Below are 12,886 nucleotides of genomic sequence, written 5' to 3' on the forward strand. Positions count from 1 at the left end.
TGTGTGGAATAGATTTATATCCAGCCTCGCCCGATTCATAGCTGAAACAAAGCTGTGGCTCGCTTTTATTGTTGCATGTCTCTGTCTCTTGTTTTCTCGTGGTTCTGGTCTGATCCGTTTTCCATTTCACTTTTTACACAATCTGCTTTTGGCTATATATATAATCTATATATATTCATATTTTATCGGAATAATTTAATGTGGTACAAATTTTGGATAGGATCAGCGTCCCTCCTATTTCTGTGTCGCATCCTCCTCCTCATCGACGTCGCCGCTTGAATACGTGATTGAAATACGAGTAAATGTCCTGCTCGGGCTGCTGCTGGTTTGGATTGGGCGGTGTCTTCCGTAGCAGCTCCTGCTGCTGCTGCTGCTGTTTGGGATCCATTTGCGGATGATAGTTGTTGTAGTGTGGATAGCCATGCATGTCGTAGGGATTGTGATGTCCTCCCACAGGCGGACCCGCACCCGCACCCACTCCTCCTCCTCCTCCATGCCCTCCGTGTCCATGGTGTCCCGCATTCTTCATCATGAGATGGGTGTGCATATTCCGGTCGGCGAGAAACACATTCACAAAGAACACGAGTACAAGGAGGATGTAGAGCAGGCAGACGAGGATCACCACAAACTGCTGGCGGCAGCAGCAGTAGTAGAACATTCCCTATTATATAACCGCATGCTCCACATAGTTGGCAGGCAGCATGCCGGTCTTTCCCGTCCGCTCCACGCGACCCGTCATCCAACCGGAGTCGATGGACTCCACCTCGTAGATGATGTCGCCCTCGCGGAAGCTCACCTCATCGACGTCCTGCGCCTCATAGTCATAGATGGCCTTATACAGACGCTGCAAAGGAATACAGTTAAGATACATTTCTTTTCGCTTCCTCTAGAAGAGATTCTACTTACAGAATTTGAAGCCGCGCTCTGGCGCGATTGATTCGCCTGCACCGAGTTATCGTACGAGGGCTGCTGGCGCATCTGCTGCTGCTGTATTTGTTGCTGCTGCAGCTGCAACTGCTGCTCCTGTTGCTGCATCTTCTGCACCTGAGCGTAGTACTGCTGATGCTTCTGGGCATGGGCCTGCTCGGCGCCACTCAGGGAACCATAGATCCCGTTTGCAGGATCAATGTCCGTCACAGAGCCAATCCTCTTCGGATACACACTGTTGCCTACAGATAAAGATACACAAATGTTGTGATTTGAAGGGTGTTCTTTGAGAGGAGTCTGTCTGGGACAAGGACACAAATGACTGAGATGATGGGTTCACACATCAAGCGGACTATTGCACTACCAGCTAGCCTTCCGCCGCCTCCGTCGCCGTTTACTTACCGCCTCGCTGCTGCTGCTGCTGCTGTTGCTGCTGCTGCGTATCGGAGCTGTAGACCAGAGTGGTACTGGATCGCCCGGATCCCTGCACCACCCGTGGGCCATCGGTCAGGGGATCATAGTCGGCGATCTTTCCAATGTTGCCGCTGCCTCCAGGGATCATCTTTTGCTGATGATTGGACACATGTCCATTGACCACATTTAGGGCGTTCTCCGAGGGCGTCACCGATTGATAATTGGGCGAGGCATACAGCTGCTGTATGGCTGATCCCGCTCCCCCTGCCGATCCAGTTGCCGGTCCGCTGTGCTTGCTCCTCATCTGCTGCTGTTGCTGTGGCAGCTGCTGTTGGCCTATGTCGTTGTTGGTATTGGTATTGGCGCTGCCATCGTAGACACTAGTGTTGGCCCCCGGTCGACGCATCTGCGGTGGCAGCATCTGCTGGGATCCGTTGTTGTTGCTATTGAAACTATGATAGGTGGTGACACTGCCATTGCTGGGATTATTATTCAGGTGGCTATGATGTGGCACCACAGCAGCCACTGCTGCCACTGGAGTGGGATTGTGCTGCTGCTGCTGCTGCGGCTGGTGCTGCTGCTGGTGCTGCTGCTGGTGCTGCTGCTGCACCTGAGGATGCATTTGTGCCGCCTGATCCGCAGCATTGCCACTGGGATGATGCGAATTCTGGAGTATGGCCGAGCGCATCTCATTGTAGGGATTCACCTGCTGTGGCTGTTGCTGTTGGGGCTGCTGCTGCTGCGATTGTGCTGTGGGATACAGATGTGACGACTGTTTAATGGCTTGCTGTTGCTGTTGCAACTGTTGCTGGTGTTGCTGTTGGCGCAGTGCCTGTGGTTGCTGGTAGTGTGCATAGGGATCGTGTTGTTGTTGTTGTTGCGCCTGTCCGTGGCCCTGTGCTTGTGCCTGTGCCTGTTGTTGCTGCCTCTGATTGTTGCCCTGTTGTTGTTGGTGTTGTTGCAGTTGTTGTTGGTGTTGTTGGTGTTGCTGTTGTTGTTGTAACTGTTGGTATGTGGGCGTTATGGCCGCTGTATTGTATTGCTGATGTTGTATGGGTGGCGGTGGCAGTGTCTGTTGCTGCTGCTGTTGTAGAAAGTGTTGTTGTTGCTGCTGTTGGTGTTGCAGCTGCTGCTGCTGCTGTTGTTGTTGTTGGTGTTGCAGCTGCTGTTGTTGCTGGTAGTGATGTTGCTGCTGCTGTTGCAACTGTTGCTGGTGGTGTTGCACTGTTGCTGCTACTGCTGGCGGTATGGGTGATGTGGCTGTGGGTGCATATTGCGAGAATTGTTCAGCTGCCAATTGCTCAGAGAAATATTCCGATTCATCTATGATTTCGATGGGTTTTTTTGTTTTTGTTTTCGTTTTTTTTTTAGTTGTTTTAGTTTGGTTTTTATGTACGTTCCACACAGAGTTCCACAGTTTGTTGTTTGTTAGTGTTGTATAATGCAGTGTAGTGTTGTGTAGCGTGTGCGTGTGCGTGTGTTGTCGTTGGGTTAACGGTAGTTCAGAAAAGCACACAAATTATGCGACAGTTGTCGGTGGTTGTTCGATGATTGTTGTTGTTGTTGTTGTTGTTGTTGTAGATATGGATGGATGGATAGGAGGTGGGGGGCACAACAAATGATATGCAATAAAGTCCACAACAAAACAAAAAAAAATATATAAAAAATAAAACATAATTATAATTAATATTTATTACAATGTGTGACAGTTGTGATGGAAATGATAGATACATTGCAATGTTGCAAAATGCACATACACATACACATACAGTAGGGATATGCGTGTATGAACAGTGTTGAACAGTGGTGCAATGATGAGGGAACCACAAATTAGAAAGTGAACAAATGAGAAACGCCAGTACAGTGTTGTGGATGGTAACCCAGTGGATGTGCAAAAGTAGTGTTGGAAAGTTGGAAAACGAGTAGGTTTAAGGCATAATTTTAGGCATAATAATCAATTCATTTTTATCGAACACCAGGAATAAGTTTCAATAATTTGGATCATTTTTTAACACTGCAAATAACACTAGTGTTGGAAAACTCATGCACCACGGATCTGTATTATTTCAATACACTTTTCCATCGATTCTCACCGGAACACTGTTCCTTTCTTTTAACACTTTTGAACCACAGTAACGCTCTATTATATTGCTATTTAACCATTAGTTATGTCTCAGTGCAAACTGGCGATTGCTTGTGCATGCAGATGACGTCAATTGACAATTATAAACACATTAAATCAATTGAATTCCAAACATAAATTAATTCCAAGAGAAAAACTTAAGCTAACAAACAATTATTATTGCACACGAGTGAGCGAGCGAGCAGGCACAAAGAATAAAGCATTTAGTAGATAGATACAGATACAGGAACACTGGGAGTGTGTGAATGAGATATACATATGTATGTATGTATATATAGAGATAGATAGATGATGGATGGAAGGAAGGAAAGGAAGGAAGAGAGAGAAGAACGAAACGGTACTTACTGCTGCTATCGGAGACCTCAGCCGAGCCGCGTTGCCGTTCCATCGCAGCCTTCTTCTCCAGATCCCCGTGATATGCCACATTCGATATGTGCTTCGTGTTCTGTTTGATTCTCAGCGTTTCCGGGTCATCGGCCACCTGTCAGAGGTTCATGGGAATGGGAGATGGGAGATTGGGGGAGACAGGGCAACAATTAGTACAGTTAAAACCTCTCATACTCTGGATGTGGGGGCGAGGTACCTGTGTAAATTTGCCTTTGGCCTTCTCAAAGTCCGCATGGTATTTCACATTCGATTGGATCTTCGTATTCTCCGCAATGCGCTTCAGTTCGGGCGTATCAGCGATTGCCGTTGCCTTGGCCTTGGGTATATGCCTGTCGTCCGAAATGGAGAGGGAGAAAGAAGGAGGAGAATGATAAAGTAGGCTGGGATGTGGGCTGGTACTGTGTACTGTTGTGGCATGCCACACAGATAAAATGTGTTCGGAATACTGCCCCCGGGGGAAATCATCCCAATGCGCTGAACAATTTTCTATGCAGCTGGAGATTCACTCGGATTTCAGAGCCATGGCAGTGGGGACCTGCAGTCCGCTGCTCCGGGGCTTGAGACCATCCATCTGGTCTCCGTTCGCTAGTCTCTGATTTCTGTTTTATTCGTGTGAAAACCTCTGACCTCTCGCTGCGCAGAGTCGCTGCTCCCCCCCTGCAGCAGCAGCAGCAGCTGCCACAGCGGAGAAGTTCATTTTTTTTTTTTATCAATTAAAACAGCAACAGCCACAATTTTTGTGTGGCTTGATGCTGAACTTCTTTCACCCGCCGGCGAATAACGGTCCCCATGCCAGAGATTCCCCTGTGGCTAATTGGAATTTATCAAAAAATTCAACAACCAAAACCGCAGAATAGTTTTGAGGTTTTGCTGTAAGCTAAGATCTGCAGAGATATTATGCCTCAGAAGAAGCTTATTCGAAAAGAGGGAGAGGCGGGAGGAGAGCCAGTAAAAAGGGACAAAAAGAGCAGCTGCAAGAGAGCAAGCGAGAGCAAGCAGAAGAGAGGAAAGCGCTACCTGTGAGCTTTTGCTTTTTGATCAGCATAGAGCGAAGAAAAGCTTAAAAGCTAATATTATGCCTCAGAAGAAGCTTGTTCGAATAGAGGGAGAGGCAGGAGGAGTGCCCAATCGAAGAGAGCCAGTAAAAAGGGACACAAAGAGAGAGAGAGAAGATAAGCTTAAAGTAAAAGCATTTGTGGCTCTCTTTTGATCAGCATAGAGCGAGAGATGCGATGGAAGCCGGTGCCTGGCAGAAGAGAAGCTTAAAAGCTAATATTATGCCTCAGAAGAAGCTTATTCGAATAGAGGGAGAGCCAGGAGGAGTCCCCATCAAAGAGAGCCTGTAAAAAGGGACACAAAGAGGGAGAGAAAATAAGCATTTGTGGCTCTCTTTTGATCAGCATAGAACGAGAGAGAGAGAGGCGATGGAAGCGGTGCCTGGCCGAAGAGCCGTCAGGTTTAAAAGCTAAAAAGCCAAGAGAATGAACTCAAGGGCGGCCCAGGGGATAGGGGGAATCGAAAACGCATTAACTTGCACTTTAATTACAACTAAATTATGGACATTCTAGTGTTCCCAAAAGTATGCTACAAAACACAAACAGAGATAGCACCATAATTCATAAACTTTTAGCGCACACTGTGTGTTTACTGTTTACTTACTTTACTGTTATCTTAATCGAAATTGATGAGAGAGAAAAAAAAACGTACAAGCACAAAAGCTGTGATATTTTATGCGTGCCACACACAAACACACACACACGCAGAATACAACAGCATTGGCCCCACAGACTAATACATCAATTTAATTATTGTTATTGTCAGCGGCAGAGTGGCAGAGCGGCAGCAAAGGGCACGGGGGCAGCATTTCGCATGTGTTATACAAAAGTAATCATAATGGACAAACAAACACACACACACATGCACACACGCACGCACCACGCAAGCAGCGACATGCACGAACATGCAGGCAGTGGCCATTCATCCACTCATACGAGACCCGAGCCGAGCCGACCCTTTTTCTTTTTGTTTTTCTTTTTGTTTTGTTCTTTTCGAGGGCCCCACTGTGCGCGCGAATGCAGAGAGTACTTTAACCCATCAGTGGTCTAATCGATCGATGGATCGATCGATTGCTGCAGAGACAAAAAAAGAAAAGTACACAATCAACGGAGCTGATAACTGAACAGAACGATAGCCACACACACACACACACACACAGCCCCAGCCGAGAGGTTGATAAACCTTTATAGAGTGTTTGTTTCTGTGTGAACGCACACCCCCATGCCCCATGCCCCATACCCCATGCCCCCCCGCTAGGCCGCACTGTAAACGTAATTGCATGCAAGTCAATTGGCTTTATATAATATTTATGGCTATTTTACCAAAGTTCTCCGTCTCTCTCTCTCTTCTAATCGCCGCCACAGCTGGCGCCGCTCTAAGCGCCGTCAAGTGCTGCTGATAAGTAGGAGGGGGGGTAGGGGGGTGGAGAAGGCAGGGGCAAGACAATAAGCTGAAATTGCATTGGAATGTAGGCATTACATTGAGACACACACACACACACACACACACATGGCACGCATATGGCACCACAAAAGGTGACCAGTGATAGATAGTGGATTGTAGTACAAGGCCGTTTAATGTGACCAAAGCGTGTGAGCAGAAGCAGCAGCAGCAGGGGGGGGCCACAGAGAGACCAGCCATATAAGACTCGAATAGTCGAAGCTTTGATACCCTGGCACGTACCCACATGGCACAGATACCCCCTGCTCTACCCTCTAATAGTGCCAAGAAGAGCCACAAGGAGAGAAGGAGGGAGAAAAAGAGGTGGTAGGGGATTGGTAAGTGGAGTGGAGTGAGGGGAGTGGTGGGGTGGGGGCTTAAACAAGTACAAAAGCCAAACGCAGTAGCCACCGCAGAGTGCAGCGTCCGCCGCATTGCCGTTGCACATTTGGTCCGGTCACACACCGTTGTTGTTGTTGTTGTTGTTGCTGCTGCTTGTGGCACACATTTCTGCTTCTGTTGGTGGCAACTCTGGTAATGATGACATAACAATGCTTAAGCGCCCGCCGGCGACATTGGCGGACAGCAGCAGCAACAGCAGCAGAGCAGCGGATGTCTCAGCACGTTCCCAATAGATCAACCAGCTGGTTCTGCTGCTGCTGCAACAACGCGGGCACATCGTGGTGCAACATGCATGCATGCCACAGACACAGCAGAGGCGTGTCCATGTGTGTGTTGCAATTGTTTTTGCTGCTCCCTTTTTTTTTTTCTTTTATTATCAAAAGAAGTTTAATTTATTTGTAAACAATACACAAACAATGGACACAGCAACAAAAAGCACAAGGGAAGCGAAAGAGAAGCAACAACAACATGTGCAACAGCAACAACAACAGTGTTTGTATATTCTCCATCATCTCCTGCCAGCGGACACGCATTTAAGGACATAAATACGGTGCTCTGTTCTGGGAAGAAAATCCCTGTCTACAATGTCTTTCCATCTCTCAGTCCCCCAAGAATAACCTCTCCTGGAAGAAGGACATTATATACTAGGGGGCCCTTTGGGGGGCACACTAAGCCCTCCTCCTCTCGAGGGTATTCCGTAGTCCAATCTATTCGCAATCTGTAGAATTTCCATTTGCATCTACCGCCCGGCCTGTTAATGATTTCCCAACGCAAATTGCTGTTGATGTTTGAAGGAGAGACCAGACCTGGATTCCTGCCTCCCCATCAAGCAATCGCTGGACAGACTACATCATGTGGTGCGGTTGCAGACCACACCATGAACAACATCCATCCATCCATCCATCCATCCATCCGTCCAAACGGAAACCCAGACCCAACGCCCCGCCCCGATTACGCCTCTTGTGGGGAATGAAAACTGTTTGGACATTCATTGGATGTCAACATATTTTTTCTGGTTTTCTAGTTTTCAGTTTTCAGTTTTAGTTTATTTTTTATTTGTTGTTGTTTGTTTGTTGCATGTGGAACACAATCCCGATTGGTGTCCAGTTACCACACCAGTTATCATTCAACTCCCCCGTCCCCGACTCCCCCATCCATCCATCCATGACAGTCTTTTGTTGTCATTGTTCTTGTGCAAGGGATCAACATCGAAAACTGCAGCAGGGAGGGAGGGAGGAGCGGAGGAGGGAGGGGACCATCGAATGATAAGAGATTTCCCACCAAAGAGGGGAACGAAGGGTCTCCTGGATTACTCTATGTTGCTGGCCAAGAAAAGTTGAGGGAATGCCGTTATAATTCATTTCAATGACCGAGGGGAGCTGCTGCATGACGCGCGAGTGAACAAAACTCCTGTGCAATGAGTGGAGAATGTTTTTCCAACACCCCCGCCCCACCCTTGTATCCCCCCCTTGCCTTAATTCCCTTAATTCCCATTCACGAATCTCATTGCATAACTAAAAGAGAAATCATTTCACACATAATTTACGCGAAAAGCGTTCAAAATTGAAAATTAAATGCATGTCCATTCCCCAATGCGATTATCCAGTGCTCCACGAGGCCCCCCCTCCCCCCCTCCCGCTCTCCACCCGCCCTCGTTTTGTGTTTTTGGCATTGGCCCATCAACAAGGCATCCATAAAACCTCATCATCGTCGGGTTCATTCATTCAGTATTCATAATCCGTTGCAGGAGACTCAATCAAAGTGAATACAAAAGTTGGAGTGTACGGGGGGGAGTGGGGAGAGGGGGGGGGGGGCATGTTTAAAGAGGAGGCACGACCCGTCGGACCGGACCACTCCCACACTCTCACATTTCAATATTTCGGAAGCGACGACGACACTCTACAAATTTCATTTTATTTTTGCATAAAAAAAACCAACAAAAAACACAAAAAATTTAACAAAAGACAAAGCCCTGTTTCTGTTTCGGTTTCGGTTTTTTGGGTAATTGAAAAGGGAGAGATGGAAGAGGGAGGGGGCGAGGGAGAGCGCGAGGGATAGGGAGAGGCTTAAGTAATCAAGCGAATATATAGGTAATACCCTATATAATACACATATCCCCACATACATATACATATATATATAGACCCCGTAACACCATTGTTTGGTGGCTCTTTTAAGCCGCATTTCAAAACGAAAGTAACAAAAAAAAAATGAAATGAAATGAATGAACAGAAGAGAAGACAAGGAATGTGGCACAGGGGGAAGGGATGATAGGGGGCGGGGTGGGGGGTGTGGCCTGACCATGGTTCACTGGGTTTTTATGTTAATAAATAAATGCCAATGATATATGTAGGATTCCACCCATCATTCGAAAAAAACGAGTTCATGTTCTTATTCCTGCATTTTTTTTGCCCCCAATGAAAGGCCCGGAAAAAGAGGACATTGTAAACATCTGTGTCTCTTCCGCTCTCATCCTCCCCTCCCTTCCTCCGTCACTCGTTATTTTCTAGTTCAATTCCACAACTAAAACGTGGAGGTGGCCTCTCAGCCGTGGCCTGCCTCCCACCCCCCTACGCCCCTTTCGAAGGTAATGTAATGTAATATATTGTACCGAATGAATGCCACATCTGCGAGTGTGTGTGTGTGCCTCTGTGTGCAGTTCCTGGCATGTCCGGGCATGTCCTTTCCTGCCCCGTCCGTGCCCCCTCTTCAAGTGGCAACACAAACAAAACACTGACAAAAGGCTTAGGCTTGGGAGAGACGAGACTCCGAGACTCCCAGACTCCCGAGCCCCCGAGACTCTGCTACTCTGCTACTCTCGGACTGTGGCTTCAAGATGCAATTGGGGCATAGAGAAAGTTTAGTTTGTTGGAAAACGACAACGAATTTTCGGTTCCATCACATGTTTAATGTTCAAAGTTCAAAGTTGCTTTGCAATTGCCAGAAAATGGGCAAAGCCTTTCTTTGGATTATGTGAGTTCTTGAAGGATTTTGTATGCCAAGAAAATGATGGTGTTTTTGGCATTTTCTTGAGCTTTGATATACTTATGGTTTAGGAATAGGAATTAGGAGGGAAGAGGAAGGCTCCAGAGGAAGGCTCCAGAGGAAGGCTCCAGAGGAAGGCTCCAGAGGAAGGCTCCAGAGGCTTCATTCAGTTAGAATTTTCCAAGGAAAGTTAATGGCAAAAAGTCGCCACTCATAGGATCTAATCTTTTTCTTCCACGCTCGAAATGTATCAAACAAAAAATATTCACATATTTTCGAGCACTATTCCCGCCTCTATCCATCCAAGAGGAGGATTTCCTGTTCCCTCGCTGCAGCTACTGGCTTTCCTTTGCATTCTATTATTCCTCGGGCACCTCCCATTCCATCTTCCTGCTGTCCACTGTCCACAGTCCTCTGTCTTCTGTCTTCTGTCTTCCATCCATCTTCAATCCAATTACCAATCACAGTAGCCTCTGCTGGCACTTCTGTTGGGGTAAGGGGCAGGGGGCAAGGGGCAAGGTACGAGTGTGTGTGTGTGTGTGGCCCAAAGTTTAATTGCATGTTTCCCTCATTTACTCGTATCCTGCGAATAGAGTTCATAATTTATGGCCATCGTGTTATCCCCAAAGGGAACGGACCGGCCCGGCCCGGTGCCCCTCCCCCCCGCCCCCCTGTGAACCCCTTTGACCCCATGAGACGTATGGAAAAGTATGAAAACTTTGCTTGAAAATTGGAATCTCTTAAGAAGCGGGAAGAACCAAAGAAGAAGAAACTTCTCCAGCAATTATAAAATGCAAACCGAAATGCAACTCCAAGTTGGGCTGCAGGTTCGGTTCGGTTTCAGGGAAAATCTAGACCAAAGATACGAGGGACAGAAGAGGGAAAGAAGAGGGACAGAAGAGGGATAGAGGAGGGAAAGAAGAGGGACAGACGGGGGCCAAAAGAGGGACAGACGGGGGCCAGAAGAGCGGTTAAAAAGAGGCAAGTCTAAGACAGAAAGACAGGAAGAAAGACGGACAGACGGCGGAGTGGTGTGTGTACGTGGCGTCACGTAATCGGGGAGCAGCGAAGAAGCGGCTCTGTGGGGCAGAGGGAGAGGGAGGGGGGAGAGGGGGCCTCTGTGGGGCATGCACCAGAGACAACACTCGGTTGATAGAAGGTGCAAAGCGGTTCGAGGAAATGCAGTGAAAGTGCCAAACGGAAAATGGGGCGTTACCGCCAAAGCGGCCACAAGCTTTTCCTGCCTGCCAGCCAGCCTGCCTGCCACATTGCAGAATTTATGCAGCAGGCGATGACATCACTGAAATGTTGCACAAACACAGAGTGGGGCGGTGGGGTGGTGGGGCGGGGGCACACACTGCGGCGCAATGGAGCTAACGGACGCATAACTCAATCCGCGTGGAATTTTTATTCCCGCAGCGGTGGCATCCACAATAAATCTGCATTAGAGCAGCAGCAGCACGAGGAGGACTGGCAGCGATCGGTGGCAGGACCTCTCTCCCAGGAGGATACAACCAATTTCTGGTCGTCATTCCCCCCCTAGCCCCCTTAGCCCCCCTCGGGCCTTTGGCTCAAGGCCAACAAATGCAGCAGCAACTGCCACGCACTGCAGCAAAAAAAAAGCAGAGAGGAAACGGAGTCCAGAGTCAAAGTTTTGTCCGAATACAAAGCAAAACACTTGCCCCCTTCGCTGTGTCCAGGACAGCACGTGAGTCGAGTGTGTGTGTTCGTGGCAACAATAAACATGACCGAGGAGCAGGGGGCAAGCCAGAACACTCCCCATGTGGCACACATTCCCAGCGGGGCAGGAATCGCGATTTGAAAAGTGCAGCAGCAGCAGGAGGAGCACCAGGAGGGGCACCAGGAGGAGCACCAGGAGGAGGAAGCAAGGGAAACACTCCTTCAGGAAAATCCGCCTTCTGTGTGTCACGGGAAAGCCCCTGCTGTTCGCGTGTGAAAACTCAGTGACGGGGAAGGCGGGGAAGCCCACTCAACAACTAGTTCTCTAGATTTTATGAAAGAGCGGAACTAGTTCTTTATACGCTATAAGAGAGGAACAGCACAGATCTTTAGGATGGATGGTAGACCCCAAGACCGTCCCTAAGCGGTTCCTGCAAGGGCGGGGAAGCCCACTCAACAACTAGTTCTCTGCATTTTATGAAAGAGCGGAACTAGTTCTTTATGCTCTATAAGAGAGTAATAGCACAGATCTTTAGGATGGATGGTAGACCCCAAGACCGTCCCTAAGCGGTTCCTGCAAGTGGAAGGATCCGATGATTCGATTACATTCCGAAACACATTCCAAAGTACATTCGAATGGAATCGGCAAGGTTTTTGTCGAGGCACACGTTCCAGAATCCAGGCAAGCGGTCTCCCTCTCTAGATTCTAATCTCAACAGCTACATTTCCGCATTCCAATCACCGTCACTCCCACACACAGTTCTCCCTCTCCGACTGTGGGTGAAGGAGGCGCCTGCCCCCCGCCTGCCAAGTGCGGCGAGGAAGGAAAGAGAGTTGGGCTTCGCAATTTTCCAGCGAATTCAGTCGGTACCTTATCTGTAGCCACCTCTATAGCAACCCCAACAGCCCTTGCACCTCCTCCTCCTCTCTCTCACTCTTTAGCGATTAGATAAACGACACTAATGAAGATTGGGGGGTAGAAAGGCATGAAGGAGGTACAGTAAATCAAGGCCACTCCCCCCAACCGCCCACCCCCCTACCCCCCCATGCCTTGTGACACATTCCCGGGCGATAAGCAGACCCTCGGGGGCTCGAGGACGTGATTGCCCCAACGGTGTGTTGGTGGGGCGTGGTGTTGATTTGGGGGCTGTGCTGCCAGGGGGGGGGGGCTGTTTTCACGGGATTTGGGGGTCGTTCCTGTGCTGTACTTACGCCTCGCAGTAGGGCATCTTGTTGTAGCCCTTGTAGGTTTTCATATTGAGCGTCATGCCGCATTCTGTGCATCTGAAACACGTTTTGTGCCATGTCTGAAAGGAAAAGAAGAGAAAGAAACGGTCAAATGAAATGAAATGGAATGAAATGAAAGAGAGAAGAAAAGCACAACAGAAGAAGAGAAACTGTTGAGAATGCAATGCAATATTATTATTAGTCTTTCGCTTTGGCTTTGGGCCC

At 48.3% G+C, this 12,886-nt stretch overlaps 2 protein-coding genes across 5 annotated transcripts in view; both read right to left on the minus strand.

Annotated features, from left to right (window-relative positions):
* On the minus strand, positions 1-692 carry LOC6900164 (POU domain, class 3, transcription factor 2). The gene has a single exon (XM_002135467.3). The coding sequence runs from the start codon at positions 656-658 to the stop codon at positions 260-262; it is 399 nt and encodes a 132-aa protein (XP_002135503.2). The 5' UTR covers positions 659-692; the 3' UTR covers positions 1-259.
* Positions 635-12,886, minus strand: part of Lasp (LIM and SH3 domain protein Lasp) — a 27,561-nt gene continuing 15,309 nt past the window's right edge. The window contains exons 2-7 of one of the 4 annotated variants that reach the window (XM_033382534.1): positions 12,647-12,741; positions 4,068-4,200; positions 3,830-3,965; positions 1,330-2,601; positions 907-1,169; positions 635-844 (exon numbers count right to left, since the gene is read on the minus strand). In XM_033382534.1, coding sequence (XP_033238425.1) covers positions 665-844; positions 907-1,169; positions 1,330-2,601; positions 3,830-3,965; positions 4,068-4,200; positions 12,647-12,741 — 2,079 coding nt within the window. In that variant the 3' untranslated portion in view covers positions 635-664. Of the gene's footprint in view, positions 845-906; positions 1,170-1,329; positions 2,665-3,829; positions 3,966-4,067; positions 4,201-12,646; positions 12,742-12,886 lie in introns of all 4 variants that reach the window. The other 3 variants (XM_033382533.1, XM_015188408.2, XM_015188407.2) reach the window with 3 other exon arrangements.

This window comes from Drosophila pseudoobscura, chromosome X (genome assembly GCF_009870125.1).
Source record: "Drosophila pseudoobscura strain MV-25-SWS-2005 chromosome X, UCI_Dpse_MV25, whole genome shotgun sequence".
Taxonomy (NCBI): Eukaryota; Metazoa; Arthropoda; class Insecta; order Diptera; family Drosophilidae; genus Drosophila; species Drosophila pseudoobscura.

Coding starts and splice junctions, on each gene's coding strand:
- LOC6900164 (XM_002135467.3), bottom strand. CDS start 658: ATGTTCTACTACTGCTGCTGCCGCCAGCAGTTTGTGGTGATCCTCGTC.